The sequence below is a fragment of the Leucoraja erinacea genome, chromosome 28 (genome assembly GCF_028641065.1).
Source record: "Leucoraja erinacea ecotype New England chromosome 28, Leri_hhj_1, whole genome shotgun sequence".
In the NCBI taxonomy this organism is placed as follows: Eukaryota; Metazoa; Chordata; class Chondrichthyes; order Rajiformes; family Rajidae; genus Leucoraja; species Leucoraja erinaceus.
Window position 1 is genome coordinate 31,918,526 of NC_073404.1, and position 19,260 is coordinate 31,937,785.

The following is a 19,260-nucleotide window of genomic DNA, read 5'->3' on the forward strand; positions in this document are numbered from 1 at the left end:
TATTTGAAGATTGCAAGGATGAAAGCAAAACCGTCTTGTGTTTGAGGAGATAAAACTGCCAATAAAACCATCCCTGGCAGTTTAGAGTCATAGTGTATTATGCAGTACAGCCACACCCTCTTCTCCCCTCTCCCATAGAAAAGGTATAGGTGTGAAAACCCACACACCAGATTCACAGATGCTGCCTGTCCCACTGAGTAACTCCAGCACTTTGTGTTTATCTTTAGTCTAAACCATCATCTGCAGTTCCTTCCTACACATTTTGTGCTCCACTGCGACATCTCCTTGAGGTATGTCTACTTTGAGGAAGTTCTCCTCCTCTCTCTGAGCAGAGTTCTGGATCATCCTCTCTCACTGCTCCCTCTGATGCCTCCTGTTCTCCGATTCTACGACCACATTTTAACCCAAAATCGCGACACAGCCAGGTGTATTATCTTGCTGCTTGCCTGCACATTCCCACCTAACAATAGCCCTTTCCTTTATCATCGTTACTTTTTTGCATATCTTTCATTCATTGTTTTATATCTCTCTATATCTCTCGTTTCCCTTTCCCCTGACTCAGTCTGAAGAAGGGTCTCGACCCGAAACGTCACCCATTCCTTCTCTCCAGAGATGCTGCCTGTCCCGCTGAGTTACTCCAGCATTTTGTGTTCAACCTTATGGAAATGTTTACATATCAAAATTGCTATATATGACAAATAATTGAATTGAATTGAATATACACATTCCTCCCAGCTGTTTTCAGGCAACGGAACCATCCTACCACAACCAGAGTGCAGAGCAAGTGCTGAACTACTATCTACCTCACTGGTAACCCTCGGACTATCTTTGATCGGACTTTACTGGCTTTACCTTGCACCAAACTTTATTCCCTTAACATGTATCTAAACACTGTAAACGGCTCGATTGTAATCATGTATTGTCTTTCCTCTGACTGGATAGCGTGCAACAAAAGCTTTTCACTGTACCTCGGTACATGTGGCAATAAACTCAAGTGGCCTGACCTGAGCTGTGATATGTCAATGCAGAGCCACAGTCACACATGGGGCAATAGAGCCAGTGCTTCGACCAGCTGCCTCTCACCACTGGAGTGCACGTTCCACAACTGAACACAAGACTCAGCCTCTGGTGGAATAATGGAATATGGGTATTGATCACTGAGTCACAGCACATGAAACATTTAATACTTAAACTCCATCTTCAATACACATTTAATGCAGACACCACAGAAGGAATTAGAAATCAGTAACTAAAGGTAAGTGTTGCGAGATGGTTATTACTTGTCGTGACGGCCTCATGGTTTTGTAACTCAATCATGGGCATCTATTATTGCAGATGTAATTTCCTGTCAGCTTCAAGTGGATGACACAGAGATTGATATTCTCATGCAAGATTGTCCTTCTGTGCAAAGACAACCAGGGAAGAATTTTAATAAGCAAATGTGTTCCAGTACATGGGCATGCAGGATTTCTAGAGTGGTGAGCTGGCTGAATCTTCCGTTACAGATACTAATGCATTAGGTTTTAATTGAAGATCCGAGTCATGAAATGGTGCAACAAGAATGATTTATTATCATTCTGTTATCAATGTAAAATGCCCATGGACGTGTGGCAGGTGATTATCCAATCTAGAACTGGTATCAATAGAGGGTGAATGGTGAATGGAACAAGCTGCCAGATGAGGTCGTTGAGGCTGGGACTATCCCAACGTTTAAGAAACAGTTAGACAGGTACATGGATAGGACAGGTTTGGAGGGATATGGGTCAAACTAGTGTAGCTGGGACATGTTGGCCTGTGTGGGCAAGTTGGGCCGAAGGGCTTGTTTCCACACTGTATCACTCTATGACTAATAGAGGACTGTGTCTACATTTACAAGTAGAAAGCAGGCAGATAAACAAATGGATCTACACCAGCAGCAGCAGAAAATCATTTTGTCTTCAAGCTTCGACCCTTGTATCCTTCATTAAACTTGGAAACATTGTGATCCATTTAAGTTCTGTCCATTAATTTCTGCAGCCCATTGCACAGAGTGCTGGAGTAACTCTGCGGGTCAGGCAGCATCTGTGGAGAATATGGATGGGTGACGTTTCACAGAGTGCTGGAGTAACTCAGCGGGTCAGGCAGCATCTGTGGAGAATATGGATAGGTGAACCTACTGGGGACTCCACAGGGAGTACCCACTGCATTTTCTACTTGTATCAGTACTCTTTACAAACACTTGGAGCAAGTCCCAGAAAATGTCATAACAAAAGTGCAGAAATTGTGCAGCACAAGATTTAATTTGCAGCGATTTCCTCTGGTCCCATATTCCATGTCACTAGTCTAGTTACTGCACTGAATAGCTGGCATCATGAACACCAGAAACCTGGTTGTGTTTAGCAGCTCCCTCTGCCAAGGGGATTTATAGTGGGGATGTTTTCTAACACTTGCAAATACTTGTATATATTTGGTAAAGTGTAGCGTGTGAGAACCAAAGGCATTTATAGCCTTAACTGATGCATTAAGAAACATACAGTAAGCTCCAGTCAAGGTTGAAGGAAATTATATTACAGCTTTTTGTAATTAGAACAGAATGTGAAGACGTGGTAACATGTTGCTGCAGCCTATTCCCAAATGCCAACAAGACTATATATTCTGCAATACTTGCACAAAATGTTATCCAGGCCCTGCTGCAAAAGCAAGGACGTAACTCCCTCTGGCTGCATTGTTCTGGCTGCATCCAGCACCGGACATCGTCCAATGGAGAGGAGAATGCGCACTTCTCATTGAACGGTTCAGGTCATCTTGCATTGGGCTCATCTCCCAAAGCTGCAGGAATAAAATGCAACATGCAGACATTTGAATCAATTATTTACTATTCATGAACAGTTTATTTTATTAAAAACGTGCATGTATTGTTCACAGTACATCCTTACATTCTAATATCCTCACATATGCTACGATTGCTTTCATAGGTCGAGGTGTTGAGGAAGAGTCAGGCCGCATGTGGAGTATCGCGTGTCGTTCTGGTCACCTCCATTACAGGAAGCATGTGGAGTATCACGTGTAGTTCTGGTCACCTCCATTACAGGAAGCATGTGGAGGCTTTGGAGATGGTGCAGACGTGGTTTACCAGAGTGATGCCTGGATCAGAGGGTTTCAGCTACAGGGGGAGGGTGGAGACGGTGCAGGATTGGTTTACAGGAATGACGCCTGGTTTAGGGGGTACGAGCTACAAGAACAGGTTGGGCAGACTTGGATTGTTTTCTCAGGATCTCTGGATGTTACAAACAGACCTGATAGAAGGATAAAATGATGAGAGAGAAAGATAGGGTAGACAGTCAGAACCTTTTTCCCAGGATGGAAAAATCAAATACTTGAGAGCAGAGCTTTAACATGAGAGGTTAAGTTTAAAGGAGATGTGCGGGACAGGTTTTTATTTACACAGAGGGCGGTGGGTGCCTGGAACGCGCTGCCAGGGGTGGTGGTGGAGGCAGATATAGTGGCATTGAAGAGACTGTTGAATAGGCACGTGGATATGCAGGGAATGGAGTGATATGGATCACGTGCAGGCAGATGAGATGGTATTGGCATCATGTACAGCAAGGACATTGTGGGCCGAAGGGCCTGTTCACATGCTGTACAGATCTATGTTCTTTCTTGTTCTCAGAATGTTGCCTTGTTGAGAGGTGTGAGTTTCTGTCACTCATCTTACTCGTGGGCATCTTGCTCAGGTCATCATTAGCTCCTTCAATGTTAAATAAACAGATCCAACAGAGGGCCATCCTTGACCGATCACTGACCTTCTGCGACTATCTGCAGAGGTTTATGGCAGTGGAGGTCATAAATCCACAGACACAATCGAGTGACAGAATCAAAGAGCCTCCTTGCATGCCGAGTGGATGTGGAGAGGATGTTTCCACTAGTGGGAGAGTCTAGCCAGAGCATGGTGAATCTGTGGAACATTGCCACAAAGGGCCGTGGAGACCAAGACAGTGGATATTTTTAAGGCAGAGATAAATTGGTTCTTTATTAGTACGGGTGTCAGGGGTTATGGGGAAAAGGCAGGAGAAGGGGGTTAGGAGGGAGAGATAGATCAGCCATGATTGAATGGCGGAGTAAACTTGATGGGTTGAATGGCCTAATTCAGCTCCTATCACCTATGAACATGACCTCAGACAGCCATGATCACATTGAATGGCGGTGCTGGCGCGAAGGGCCGATTGGCCTCCTCCTGCACCTATTGTCTACTGTCTACTGTCAGCTCTCCTGCTTGGTCAGTGAGCCACCATCTAAACTCAATGATGTGCAGGTGAGCGTGTAGGCAGCTTTCAGAATCTTAACGTCAACTCCAACTCCATAGCTCCTGGTGTCAAATGTTGCTGCTCCTCACATCCGTCAGAGAGGCGTGTGGACCATCTGTAACTGACCAACCATTGACACCACCTCAGTCCTCAATGGGCCCGTTCTCTCCTGCAACCCTCTCTCAACCCATTCCTCCCACCTCATCTATTTGAACAGCAATGACCAATGGATGTAAGTCTGAACTGACAACATTGCCCTCAACACAAACTTACTCCAACTCCAACTCAGCTCCGCTGTCAACACCGTCCAAGGCTTTGGGTGTTTGAAATAACGAACACAAAGGAACTCTAATCTGGCAAGTCAAACGCTCCTCTACCTATCAATGTAACAATCCAAATCAAACATTGACGAGAACATCCCCATTGCCAGGGTGAGACCACGCACCTCATATTCTGCTTGGTTAGTTTGCAACTCGAGGGTGTGAACGCTACCAATTATCCCCCTCCCCCACTTTCCATCCCCATATTTGTCCTGTGCTCCACATGGATGCTCCACCTTTGTTCCATCCTCTGGATACATCTTACACCTTATCTCCATATCTCACTTTTCATCTCTGATCTTCGTCCAACGATCTGCTAATCACTATTTTTTTCACTACACCTTGGCCTGGATACAAAACTGAACGGTGATATTTTTGAGTTAAACTACCTCTGGAAAATTGCTATTCAAAGTCTTAGACAGGTTGAACAATAAATACATTTCCAGCCAGATTCAAATCCCTCAGAATAAATGTGATAAATATGTGTAAACATTATGAACAGATTGTTTCAAGAAACACGTTGAAAATGTAACAGCTTTACAAATAATGAAAAACAACAAAATACTTGCTCACGTTTTATTGCCACCAATGTGTTTCCATGGCAACATGCCACGGATGTGATGAAGTAGGGGTTGTTTTCATCCAAGTGTAATTGTTTGGGGATTCCAGTGTGGTCTTCCTTTCTCCCCAGCCGTCCTCTGGCCCCCTTTCCCCAGGTGTACACCTCACCTTCTAGTAAAGTAAACAGTGATTAGATTAACTAGCACCCTGCAGAAAACAACTGACCAGACCAGACCCGACACTACTTTGTGTTCAAGAGAATTCTTCAGTCTTCCAATTGGAAAAACCAATCGCTATGATAGAATTTTAGACACACAATGCTGGAGTAACTCAGCGGGTCAGGCAGCATCTGTGGAGCTAAGGAAATAGGCAACGTTTCGGGCCGAAACCCATAAGGGTTTCGGCCCGAAACGTTGCCTATTTCCAGAAGGATTTTGTCAGGATTTTGGCCCGAAAAGTTGCCTATTTCCTTAGCTCCATAGATGCTGCTGCACCATAACTCAGCGGGTCAGGCAGCATCTGTGGAGAACGTGGATAGGTGACGTTTCACAGAGTGCTGGAGTAACTCAGCGGGTCAGGCAGCATCTCTGAAGAGAAGGAATGGGCGATGTTTCAGATTGAAACGCTTCTTCAAACTCTTCTTCAAACTGAAGAAGGGTCTCAACCTGAAACGCCACCCATTCCTTCTCTCTGGAGATGCTGCCTGTCCCGCTGAGTTACTCCAGCTTTTTGTGTGTATCTTCGGTGTAAACCAGCACCTGCAGTTCCTTCTGCACATGAATTAAGAATGATATAATTTAAGTTTGAAACTTGTCTTGAATTTAAACAAGGCCAATTGTGTGCGTATTAGTTGATTGAAGATGATTGAAAAATTACATTAAAAGGTTTGCCAGCAGTTAATGCAATGTCAACTATTTAAATATGCACTTCTTTTAATTTTCAATTACCAACTCCACAGAAAAACTCCTCCATCAACTGCCAACTTAGTTAAGAAAAGAATCAGGTTAAAAGAGACACAACTTTGCCACAAGTCACAAATGTGAGCAGGACAAGTTACAAAGTGCAAAGAAGCAAATGTATTAGTGGATGCAAAATATAGAAAGAAATAAAGAATATATAACAGCTTCCAGCGTAACAACATCCTTCCTATAACAGGGTGACCAAAACTGAACAGAGTACTCCAGGTGCAGCCTCACCAATGTCTTGCACACAGCTCCATGTACACTCAATATTGTGACTGATGAACCAATGTACCAAAAACGTTCTTGACCACCCAAACTATGTGCAACACCAGTTTCAAGGAGTGATGTAAGTGTATTACTAGATCCCTCTGCTCTGCAACACTGTCCAGGGACCTGCCATTCGCTGGGTAGGCCCTGAGCTGGTTTTATTTCCCACAATTGGACAATGGGACAAGGCATACCCAGGAGTTGTGACCGATGGGTCTATACCTCGTGTGGTACAAACCATTCTGTGAGGTGGACAACCTCCCTTCTATTGACTCCATCTACACCTCACGCTGCCTCGGCAAGGCCAGCAGCATCATCAAGGACCAGTCTAACCCCAGCCACTCCCTCTCCTCCCCTCTCCCATCAGGCAAGAGGTACAGAAGTGTAAAAACGAACGCACACCTCCACATTCAGGGACAGTTTCTTCCCGGCTGTTATCAGGCAACTGAACCATCCTACCACAACCAGAGAGCAGTCCTGAACTACTATCTACCTCATTGGTGACCCTCGGACTATCTTTGATCGGACTTTGCTGGCTTTACCTTGCACTAAACATTATTCCTTTATCCTGTATCTGCACACTGTAAATGGCTCGATTGTAATCATGTGTTGTCTTTCCGCTGACTGGTTAGCACGGAACAAAAGCTTTTCACTGTACCTCGGTACAAGTGACAATAAACTCAACTCAAACAATGTCAGGCTGTTGCCCGAGCAGCCCCCCAAAGAATGTTAACGACCTAAATGGGTTTTCATGACAATTGGTAGTTTCTATGATCATCAGTACTGAGTCTAGTTGGTGTTTTATTAACTAATTGAGTTTGGTCACTGAATGGCTGTCAGAGGTTACGGGGAGACTGGCAGGAGAATGGCTGAGAGGGAGAGATGTAAACCCTAGCTTGACGAAGGTAGAAAAACACATACACACATACGGACGAACACACACACACACACACAGCTTTTATAGGTATATAGATGGATATATGATCTGTATCTACAGTATGTGTATATGTGAGTATGTGTGTATATACACACACAATGAACTATTTGTTCTCGTTTATTATATGGTTTACAGTGTGCTATGTTTACATATTGTTTGTGCTGCTGTCATCTATCTGGGACACATCTATCTGTTCTATCTGGGACACATGGCTATGAAACACTCTGGACTCTTGACTCTTTTTCAGTGTGTGTCCTGGACATAAATCACACACAGGCTGGAGGTGTTTTGCTCTCTAGTCGAGTTGGAACTGCAATCTCTGAGAGCTGTGTCACGGCCAATGCAATCAGTTAACAGTGTAAATCCTCAAGGACTTCACAGAGGTGTACAATTTACTGGCCTTGCAACACGAGAGCAGCTCTGGAGCCCAGGCTGGAAACGGCATTTTCTCTCAATGATTTGTAAACATCTCCCGATTTATATGATCTTTTCTACTGACATTTATGGCTTCTCTTTGTGTTTCATTGAAGAGAAACTTGCTGCGGAGAATGATTAATGACTAGGTTGTTCATAACCTTCCTCCACAGTTATGAAATATCATCTTTCATACAGCCAAAACATTACAAAATACTAATCCCACAAATTCAATATTGGAGCAATGGTTATAACCACACGTTGCCTCGGCAAGGCCAGCAGCATCATCAAGGACCACCCCCGTCACTCCCTCTTCTCCCATCTCCCATCAGGCAAGGCCAGCAGCATCATCAAGGACCACCTCCGTCACTCCCTCTTCTCCCATCTCCCATCAGGCAAGGGGTACTAAAGTGTGAAAACACACACCTCCAGATTCAGGGACAGTTCCTTCCCAGTTGAACAGTCCACTCACCAACTAGACAGCGGTCCTGACCTCCCATCTACCTCATTGGAGACAGTCGAACTATCTTTAATTGAACGTTATTGGGCTTTATTTTGCACTATTTCCTTTATCTTGTATCTGTACACTGTTGACGGCTTAATTATAATCATGTACAGTCTTTCCGCTGACTGGATAGCAAGCGACAGAATGCTTTGACTGTACCTCGGTACACGGGAAAATAATAAGCGTTAGACCTGAGCTCTCTGATTATTGCCGTTTACAATAACTGCCAGCAGCAAAGTTAAACAGTGGGTCTTTGATGCAAATGATTTGCATTTCTGCAAATAACAACATTATCATGTTCCGCTTCATCATAATATTCTGAACAGGGTTTATTGTGAAATACGTGGTGTACAACCTCCACGAGCCATGCACTGGTCCATCAACTATCAGCTACTTTCAGCTATTTCAAGAAATAGGTTTATTAAGATGAGTGTTATTTTATAAGCAGGTATTTGGAGACCTATTGTAATATCAATGATTAACTGTTAATTTCACTAAATATTTATTTCATTATCATCGCTAGATGAGAATCCAATAGATGTCAGGGTTTAAACATGGTCCATCTTCCCTGTCCACTTGCCTGCTCCAATTGCCAGAGTGAAAGCATCTCCACAAGCGATCATGGTGACCTTTATCCCACGGAGCTCAGAGACCAAGTAGGGCAAGCGATTGTTGTGTCGGGTACTGGAGCCGAGTTGTCCATGCTGGTTACTGCCAAACGTGTAACATTCCCCAGTCTCTGAAAGGAGAGACATCCTCGTTATTCCAACATGACCCTCTGATACAACCTGGATTCAATCTTTATTTACTTTAGTTTAAAGATAAAGGACAAAACCGGCCCTTCAGCCCACCAAGTCATTGCCGTACCATGACCCGCTGAGTTACTCCAGATCTTCCGTACAGATGCTGCCTGACCCGCTGAGTTACTCCAGCACTCTGTGAAACGTCACCTATCCATGTTCTCCACAGATGCTGCCTGACCCGCTGAGTTACTCCAGCACTCTGTGAAATGTCACCTATCCATGTTCTCCACAGATGCTGCCTGACCCGCTGAGTTACTCCAGCACTCTGTGAAACATCACCTATCCATGTTCTCCACAGATGCTGCCTGACCCGCTGAGTTACTCCAGCACTCTGTGAAATGTCACCTATCCATGTTCTCCATAGATGCTGCCTGACCTGCTGAGTTACTCCAGCACTCTGTGAAACGTCACCTATCCATGTTCTCCACAGATGCTGCCTGACCCGCTGAGTTACTCCAGTACTCTGTGTCTAGCATGGACTGCATTGAAATTCTGTTCTCTATGTTACTGCAGTCATCATTTCATTGGTCAATGTAAAGACCTAAAATGCATTGTATTTGTGGAACCCTTTCTTCTTTAATTATGCAGCTTGCTTGTAACGAATGCCAAAGTCTGTACATTAGGTCTTCCAGTTCAACAACATCCCTTTGCATCATCAGCAGAAGTGAAGCTGAATGAAAACATAATTGTTATTTAATCAAGAAATTTGGATGGTCACAGATACATGGCAGAGTCTGTTTATTCTTGGCCAGTACTGCCCGTCCCGAGTTGCCAATGCCCTGGTAACTTCTTTGGTGAAAGACACAGGGGCACTGGGTGAGTGATCACAGCAATCTATCTGCTTTCACAGTCAATCTACTGATCTCTGCCCACAAGTTTCATTCATTTTCAACTCAAACTAAATGTTACCACCCGGTTACGGTGTCAAGGTAGTGAGATGTGCAGCACATCCCCACGGCTACCATGTCAAGGAGCTGCTGCATGTTCAATATTACACTTCCAATGTTGTATATTCAGACAGCCAGCTCTGGAGTGTCGTGCTCTGCACCATCCTGTACAGGCTCTGACAGGTTACATCTTCAGACCAAAAGGCCACTCCGTTTCCAATGTAATGAATGTCTACATCTCCAGTCATAGTAGATCAGTGAAACATGGCTCTGTGCAAAAAGCTAAAGGAAAGCAGTGTCTGGATTTCAGGCTGCATGATGTGTTTAATAAATGTGGAGATGTATTCATTCAAAGGTTAATTGCTAGAGAACAGACACTGATTGTGGGAATATTAATTAAGACCCTGCAGACATTAGCGCTCTGGTGCGTCTGTTAACTGTTTTTTTATTCATTACCAGTATTATCCTTTATAATTTTAATTGTGAAAACAGAATTTGTCATCAGGCAAGGTAATAGAGAGAGGTGGGTCATTAGGAAGAGCAATGCTGATGAATGGTGATCTGTTATATGGAGCTGGATGCACAAAGGACATGACCACTTCAAGCTGCGACAAGACTAGATTTTTAGTTTTAGTTTATTAATACAGCGTGGAAACAGGCACTTTAGCCCACCGAGTCCGCACCGACCAGCGATCCCCCCACACTAACACTATCCTACACACACTGGGGACAATTTACAAACCTGTACATCTTTGGAGTGTGGGAGGAAACCGGAGCACCCGGAGAATACCCAGGCAGGTCACAGGGAGAAAGTACAAACTCTGTACGGACAACACCTGTAGTCAGGAATGAACCTGGGTCTCTGGCGCTGTGATGCAGCAACTCACGGTCCACGGTCTACTAAGAACAGGTGTAGAGGCTGAGGTGAGGTGACAGGTGAGGGCTGCCAGAGGAGGTAGTTGAGGCAGGTTATATAACAACATTTTAAAGAGTTAGACAGGTACAAGGATAGGAAAGGTTTAGAGGGATATGGACCAAACGCAGGCAGGTGTGACAAGTGTAGATGGGGCATGGTGGTCAGCATGGGCAAGTTGGGCCTGTTTTCATGGTGTATGACTCTATAACATGGTGGTTAATAGATTCAAGTACAGACCACTTTTGTTTCATGCTGATTATAGCGATGCAAAGTAAACATGAGAAATCTGTATCAGGATTATTCACCTTGTTTTTTTTTAAACTTCTTATAAATCAAACCATAAAGTTGTCCTAGATCACGATATCACAATGCAGTTTAGAATCACCAAAAAATATTTGTATTCAAACACATTCAGCTCATCCACATATAGCACAGTGTGAAATATTGACAGATTTATAATTTTCCAATCTTATGCAACGGCTTCAATAATGTCTGGAATTAACCAGCACTGGGGATGGTGAAAGCAGGAAGTGTTAACAATTTCTGACCAGACTGAAGAAGGGTCTCAACCCAAAACGTCACCCATTCCTTCTCTCCGGAGATGCTGCCTGTCCCGCTGAGTTACTCCAGCATTTCATGTCTCTCGTTTCAATGTATATTGGGAGATGAGTGGATGGATTGTCAACGAATGGGTACAACAGTGACGGCAAAGCAAAATCTGGCACATTGTCCACACAAAAAGCTGCAGATGCTGGTTTACAAAAAAGGCACTAAGTCCTGCAGTGACTCAGCGGGTCAGGCAGCATCTGTGGAGAACATGGATAGGTGACGTTTCATAGAGTGCTGGAGTAACTCAGCGGGTCAGGCAGCATCTATGGAGCTAAGGAAATAGGCAACGTTTCGGCCCGAAACGTTGCCTATTTCCAGAAGGATTTTGGCCTGAAAAGTTGCCTATTTCCTTAGCTCCATATGGAGCTGCTGGAAATAGGCAAGCGGGTCAGCCCGAAACATCTGCCTGGAGAACATGGATGAAAAGTTGCCTATTTCACAGATAGATGCTGCTGCACAGAGTGCTGGAGTAACTCAGCGGGTCAGGCAGCATCTGTGGAGAACATGGATAGGTGACGTTTCACAGAGTGCTGGAGTAACTCAGTGGGCCAGGCAGCATCTGTGGTGAGAAGGAATGGGTGACGTTTTGAGTCGAGACCCTTCTTCAGACTCTAGATGTCAGTCTGGGCGGTATGGTGGTGCAGCATTCGAGTTGCTGCCTCACAGCGCCAGACACCCTGGTTCGATCCTGACTACGGGTACTGTCTGCACAAAGTTTGTACGTTCTCCCCGTGACCGCATGGGTCTTCAGCGGGCACTCCAGTTTCCTCCCACACTCCAAAGACAATAGGTGCAGGAGTAGGCCATTCAGCCCTTCAAGCCAGCACCGCCATTCAATGTGATCATGGCTGATCATCCCCAATCAGTACCCCGTCCTGCCTTCTCCCCATATCCCCTGACTCTGCTATCTTTAAGAGCCCTATCTAGCTCTCTCTTGAAAGTATCCAGAGAACCCGCCTCCACCGCCCTCTGAGGCAGAGAATTCCACAGACTCACAAATCTCTGTGAGAAAAAGTGTTTCCTTTGTCTCCGTTCTAAATGGCTTACTCCTTATTCTTAAACTGTGGCCCCTGGTTCTGGACTCCCCCAACATGGGGAACATGTTTTCTGCCTCTAGCATGTCCAAACCCTTAAGAATCTTATATGTTTGTACAGGTTTGTAGGATAATTGGCTTGGTATAAATATAAATTGTTCCTAGTGTGTGTAGGACAGTGCTAGTGTGTGTAGGACAGTGCTAGTGTGTGTAGGACAGTGTTAGCGTGTGTAGGACAGTGCTAGTGTGTGTAGGATAGTGCTAGTGTGTGTGTGTAGGACAGTGTTAGTGTGTGTAGGATAGTGTTAGTGTGTGTAGGACAGTGCTAGTGTGTGTAGGACAGTGTTAGTGTGTGTAGGACAGTGCTAGTGTGTGTGTGTAGGATAGTGCTAGTGTGTGTGTAGGACAGTGCTAGTGTGTGTAGGATAGTGCTAGTGTGTGTAGGACAGTGTTAGTGTGTGTAGGACAGTGCTAGTGTGTGTAGGATAGTGTGTAGTGTGTGTAGGACAGTGCTAGTGTGTGTAGGACAGTGTTAGTGTGTGTAGGACAGTGCTAGTGTGTGTAGGACAGTGCTAGTGTGTGTGTGTAGGACAGTGCTAGTGTGTGTAGGATAGTGTTAGTGTGTGTAGTGTGTGTGTGTAGGACAGTGTTAGTGTGTGTAGGACAGTGTTAGTGTGTGTGTGTGTAGGACAGTGTTAGTGTGTGTGTGTAGGACAGTGCTAGTGTGTGTAGGACAGTGCTAGTGTGTGTAGGACAGTGCTAGTGTGTGTAGGACAGTGTTAGTGTGTGTGTGTGTAGGATAGTGCTAGTGTGTGTAGGACAGTGTTAGTGTGTGTAGGACAGTGTTAGTGTGTGTGTGTAGGATAGTGCTAGTGTGTGTAGGACAGTGCTAGTGTGTGTAGGACAGTGCTAGTGTGTGGGGATTGCTGGTGGGCACAGACTCGGTGGGCCAAAGGGCCTGTTTCCGCGCTGTTTCCTAAGTCTAAATTAAACTAAGCTTTAGCAGCACCGTGGTCAATGATAACACATCAGCTGCTCCTTCCTCTATCAGCCCAGGCCAAAGACAAACAGTACCCGCTGCACTGTGACATGCACCCCCCACAGCTGAGATGAGAGTGAACCTTGGGCAGTTCTCACCTGTGACTGCAGCAGAGTGCGCTGTCCCCACATCCGCGTGTACTATGTTTCCTTCACTCAGGGGATGTGACTGCACGGGGGTGAAGACATGGACCTCCTCCACCTGACCAGAGCCATGAGTCTCCTCCTCTGTAGACACGTCATCCAGAGCCAGCTTGTTAAACCTGGGGAGCAAAGGGTTGCCGCTTAATGAATGTTCCAGAACAACATTAACTCCAGAGCAAACAGGTGTCAGTGCCTATCAATGTCACATGCTCTTGGACCTGGCCAGCAGGCTAGTATGCTCCATCTAAGGGAGTTTCATCAAGGGATAGGAACTTGTAAACAAAGGTGACAAGCACTGAATGTAGAAACAATGAAACATGGGCTGCACGGTGGCGCAGTGTTAGAGCTGCTGCCTCACAGCGCCAGAGATCCGGTTTCATCCCGACTACGGGTGCTGTCTGTACGGAGTTTGTATGTTCTCCCCGCGAGCTGTGTGGGTTTGTCCGAGATCTTCAGTTTCCTCCCACACTCCAAAGAGGTACAGGTTTGTGGGTTAAATGGCTTGGTAAATTGTTCCTAGTGTGTGTAGGATAGTGTAAATGTGCAGGGATCGCTGGTCAGCACGGACTCAGTGGGCCAAAGGGCCTATTTCCATGCTGTATCTCCAAACAAAACTAAACTAAACTAAAGACTTTTGAGTTTTCATACTTATCCCTAATATGGTTTAAACCAACAAAAGCTAAGTAATTGTGAATCGTTATTCTCAGTGTTTTAAGATTTATTTGCTAATCAAAGTCAGTTGTGAATGAGGGGATGTGTGCATTTATTGAAGTAATAAAGAGTAACCAGGATGGCTGATGTCGACATAAGGCATTCATTCATTCTCCTTCATTAATGATCATCTACTATTACAGCAGCATGATAAAAATGTAAATGGAACAATACCGCCCTGAGGCCCACAATATCTGTGACAAACACCATCTCTTATTGGCCTGCACGTAACCCATATGCCTCCAAAAGCCTCTTGAATGCCACTATCATATCTGCCTCAACTACCACACCCAGCAGCACATTCCACGCACTCACCTCTGCCCTGCACATGTCCCTTAAACTTTGCCCCTCTCCTTCACACTATGCCCTGGAGTATTTGATTTATCCATTCTGGGAAAAAGGTTCAGAGTGTCTGCCCTATCTATGTCCCTCATAATGTTACAGTATATGCTTCTATCAGGTCTCCCCCTCAAACACTGTCTGCACCCTCTCCAAAGCCTCCACATTCTTCCTGTGACCAGAACTGCACATATTTCTCCAAATGCGGCTTGACCAAAGTCCTATAAAGCTGCATCATGATGTCCTGACTCATGTACTCGACGCCCCGACTGATGAAGGCAAGCATACTGTATTGCTTCTGTACCCCTCTTGTCTACTTGTGTTGGTACTTGCAGGGAGTTATGGACTTGGACCCCAACATCCCTCTGTAAGTGGGGAAAAATATGTCACTCCCATTAAGACAGATAATAAATTGTTGAGGAATTGTAATTCACAGAAGAGTAAAACAAAATTTTCTGTTAATCGCAAATATCCAAAGATTGCTCCTTGATCAATAAATCCTGAATAATATTGGGAATAAAAAGATCCCTCTGTACATTTCAAGACTTGTAGATTCAAATTATAACCAACCCCAAAGTAGAAAGGAACTGCAGATGCTGGTTTACACTGAAAATAGACAGAGTGCTGGAGTAACTCAGCAGGTCAGGCAGGATAAAAAGCTGGGTGATGTTTCAGGTCGGGACCCTCCTTAATCCTACATCATCCACTGTAATTTTGATAGAGTTTGTCAGCTTGTTCATTACCTGTTACTCCCACAGGCCAAGATGTGGTTGTGTGTTGTGAGAATCATTGATGAGTCAATTCCACACAGGACTCTCTGGGCTTCATGTTCAGGGGGGATGTTTACTTGTTGAGGGGAACTGTGTGATTCCTGACTTCCCAAACCTAGCCGACCTGCTCCAGAAATGCAAAACATAATTACCTACATATTTCTCACACATTCTAATCATCTACTTACAACATAGTACAAAAGCCTGAAGCAATGCTGCCAACATCTGTGACATGATTAGAATGGAATTGGATACACAATCCATTAGTGTCAACGTTTCACACACCATGTGGTCCTTTAAAAACTATCTCATAAAACATTTAAAAAAATACATCCAAAAAGCAAATATTACCAAAATAATGGATGCTTGGATAATTGCACAGATTTGTGACAATTGTTGTGAGTTTGTAGATGTAGATAACTAGCAAGGAATTGGATGTACATATAACTCACTCTGACCATCTGGTTTTTCATCTGATGTATAACAGTTCATTTTGTCGTCTGTGGATAAAAGTATAACTAACAGCAATGGCAGTCGTCAGTGATGAAAAGAAGTTTAAGGACTAAAGTACAGAATGACAGGGAAGTAATTAAACATGCTGCTACTGTGTTCAGTTGTTTATTGTCATGTGTACTGAGGTACAGTGAAAAGCTTTTTGTAGTGTGCAGAAAGAATATGCATGATTACAATCGATGAGTTAGAGTATAGAAGAGAGATCGAGCAACTGTCCATATGGTGCCAGCACAATAACCTGGCCCTCAACACCAGCAAAACCAAGGAACAGATTGTGAACTTTGGAAGAAGTAGGATGGGGACCCACAGCCACGTTTATATCAACACGCCTGGTTTAATAGCCTGATGGTTGAAAGGGTCAAGAGCTTCAAATTCCTGGGCGTGCACATCTCTGAAGATCTTTTCTGGTCCGAGAACACTAATGCAATCATCAAGAAAGCTCATCAGTGCCTCTACTTCATGAGAACATTACGGAGAGTCGGATTGTCAAGGAAGACTCTCTCTAACTTCTACAGGTGCACAGTCGAGAGCATGCTGACTGGTTGCATCGTGGCTTGGTTCGGCAATTTGAGCGCCCTGGAGAGGAAAAGACTACAAAAAGTAGTAAACACTACCCAGTCCATCATCGGCTCTGACCTTCCTTCCATCGAGGGGATTTATCGCAGTCGCTGCCTCAAAAAGGCTGGCAGTATCATCAAAGACCCACACCATCCTGGCCACACACTCATCTCCCTGCTACCTTCAGGTAGAAGGTACAGGAGCCTGAAGACTACAACAACCAGGTTCAGGAATAGCTACTTCCCCACAGCCATCAGGCTATTAAACCTGGCTCAGACAAAACTCTGATTATTAATAGCCAATTATCTGTTATTTGCAATTTATCATTTTATTTATTCATGTGTGTATATATTTATATTATAGTATATGGACACACTGATCTGTTTTGTAGTAAATGCCTACTATGTTCTGTGTGCTGAAGCAAAGCAAGAAATTCATTGTCCTATCAGGGACACATGACAATAAACTCACTTGAACTTGAACTTGAATCGAGCCATTCATAGTGTAACGGTCTACATGATAAGGGAATAATGTTTAGTGCAAGGTAAAGCAAGCAAGTCCAATCAAAGATAGTCTGAGGGTCACCAATGAGGTATATAGTAGTTCAGGACCGCTCTCTGGTTGTGGTAGGATGGTTCAGTTGCCTGATAACAGCTGGGAAGAAACTGTCCCTGAATCTGGAGGTGTGCGTTTCCAAACTTCTGTACCCATTAGGACTCTTTCCAAATTGACAACATCTTTCCTGTAACATGGTGCCCAGAACTCTCAATGCTCATACACACGATACTCTTACATCTCTCAACACTGCTCTTCAGACCAGCCACTGCACCCTATCTTTTTAACGCAGTGATGATATATATTTTGCATATTTTGCTGAAATGACTCAATGCTCTTTGTAAAGAAAATATAAAACAAGATAAAATCAGGAACAATTTGTAAATAATCAGTTAACAGATAATTACAGTAAACAGATTGGATCATCACAATAACATTTGGAAATGTTTTTGTACAATTAATGTTATACTAGAATCAATGCAATTATGTAAGCAGTTATTTTAAACACAATAAAGGTTGAAATCACAGCAGTGATAGGCATAATCTGATTGTCTTTGATGTTGGTTTTGTGGGACTTTCTCGGTTCTATTTTACAGGACCACCTACAGTAATGACAACAAGGATGTGTCACGGAATAGGCTCTGGATGAGTAATTCCCAGAGTAAAACGGGATTACGGTGCAGATCTCAACAATGTGGACCCCACAGCAAACTAGCAAATTAGCCCGTCTAAACTCCAGAGTAGCATGTCCACCGGGAGCTACTGGGAACTAAAACTACCATTGTATTTATTTAATTTGAAAAATGTTAACATTACCACAACTCAGAATGCACTGACTTTCAAGTTGGATTGGCTTGTCTAGGTTTGGCAATCTACACTGTGTGAGCTTTAGTCTGGGATCACCCATATCAACATGGTTCAGTGATCATGTTACTGGAACCCTATCCAGAGGCTTGGACTATTGCAGTGTAGACACGAGTGTAAATCCCAATACAGCAGCTGGCAACTTCAATTCAAGTCATTAAAAAGTAATTCAGTACTTGTGACCCTGAAACCACTGGGCTGCTGTAAAAACCCCACCTGGTTCACTTTCCTGCCCAGCCTAGACTTGACCCTAAAGCCACCAATGTTGCCAAGGTGATACACCAAGCTGTTCGGCACAAGGGGCAATAATGAAGAACGATGGCGCCCAACCAAGTGATTATTTGTTGTGTGTGTACGAGCCACAGAGGCAGATCTACAATCACATATTACAATCGCTCCACACTTACATCTCTACTCCTATCTATACAATGAATGGTTGGATCTTAATCAAGTATTGTTTTCCACTGACTGGATACCACGCAACAAAAGCTTTTCACTGTACCTCTGTGGAAGTTAATAATGATTTAAAGATACAAAATGGATTCCGCTGAAACAGGCTAAGCTAGCAAAAAAGCACTAACCCTTGCTTTCAGTACATTAACAAGATCAGCAGGCTGTCGATGTTCCTCTTTCCAATAACATAAGCAAGATAACAAGCACAACTTCATGAATGTCTCCTCTATAACATAAACATAGGAGAGAATTCAGCCTGACCCTTGTTTCACAAGATTATGATGTGCATCATAAGTAGAAAAAACCAAAATGCTTGTTCTGCAGAAATATAACCTTTTCATATAACCATATATGGCTAACCCTTCCTCTGTCAGAAGAACCTGTCAATCTTCTGAAGCTGTCAATCTTAAGAAGCAAGAGGCTGCGCTATGATCTGTAAGATAAGGTATTGCTGAATCGTTGGTTATTGGAGTATATATATGTAATTAGATCACTGCCCCTTTGTGTGGGGATGAGAACTCTGTATCATCCGTAATCTGCATACTGCCACACCCACCTGGTGAAATAAAGATTACTGCTTGATACATCGGACACATATGATTTCATTTATTTATAGATATTGTTTATGACACTTTATAAATATTTGTGTTTTGTTTTTTGTATGCTGTTTCACATTTGCTTTTTATTCCTTTATTCTGTCTGAAACAAATAACTAATAAATAAATAAATAAATCACTGATTTTATTTGCGTTTCTGTCTGATTAAGAATATTTGGACCACGACATTGGCGTAGTTGGCAGCTCTTGCTGGAAACAAT

At 43.8% G+C, this 19,260-nt stretch overlaps 1 protein-coding gene across 2 annotated transcripts in view; it reads right to left on the reverse strand.

The window, feature by feature from the left end:
- Window positions 1-1,162: 1,162 nt before the first annotated feature.
- The window catches only part of nek8 (NIMA-related kinase 8), a 45,375-nt gene continuing 27,277 nt past the window's right edge, over window positions 1,163-19,260 (reverse strand). The window contains exons 11-15 of one of the 2 annotated variants that reach the window (XM_055658191.1): window positions 15,474-15,624; window positions 13,636-13,799; window positions 8,830-8,988; window positions 5,177-5,335; window positions 1,163-2,808 (exon numbers count right to left, since the gene is read on the reverse strand). In XM_055658191.1, the coding sequence (XP_055514166.1) occupies window positions 2,780-2,808; window positions 5,177-5,335; window positions 8,830-8,988; window positions 13,636-13,799; window positions 15,474-15,624 (662 nt within the window). In that variant the 3' untranslated portion in view covers window positions 1,163-2,779. The remainder of the gene's footprint in view (window positions 2,809-5,176; window positions 5,336-8,829; window positions 8,989-13,635; window positions 13,800-15,473; window positions 15,625-19,260) is intronic. The other variant, XM_055658192.1, reaches the window with a different exon arrangement.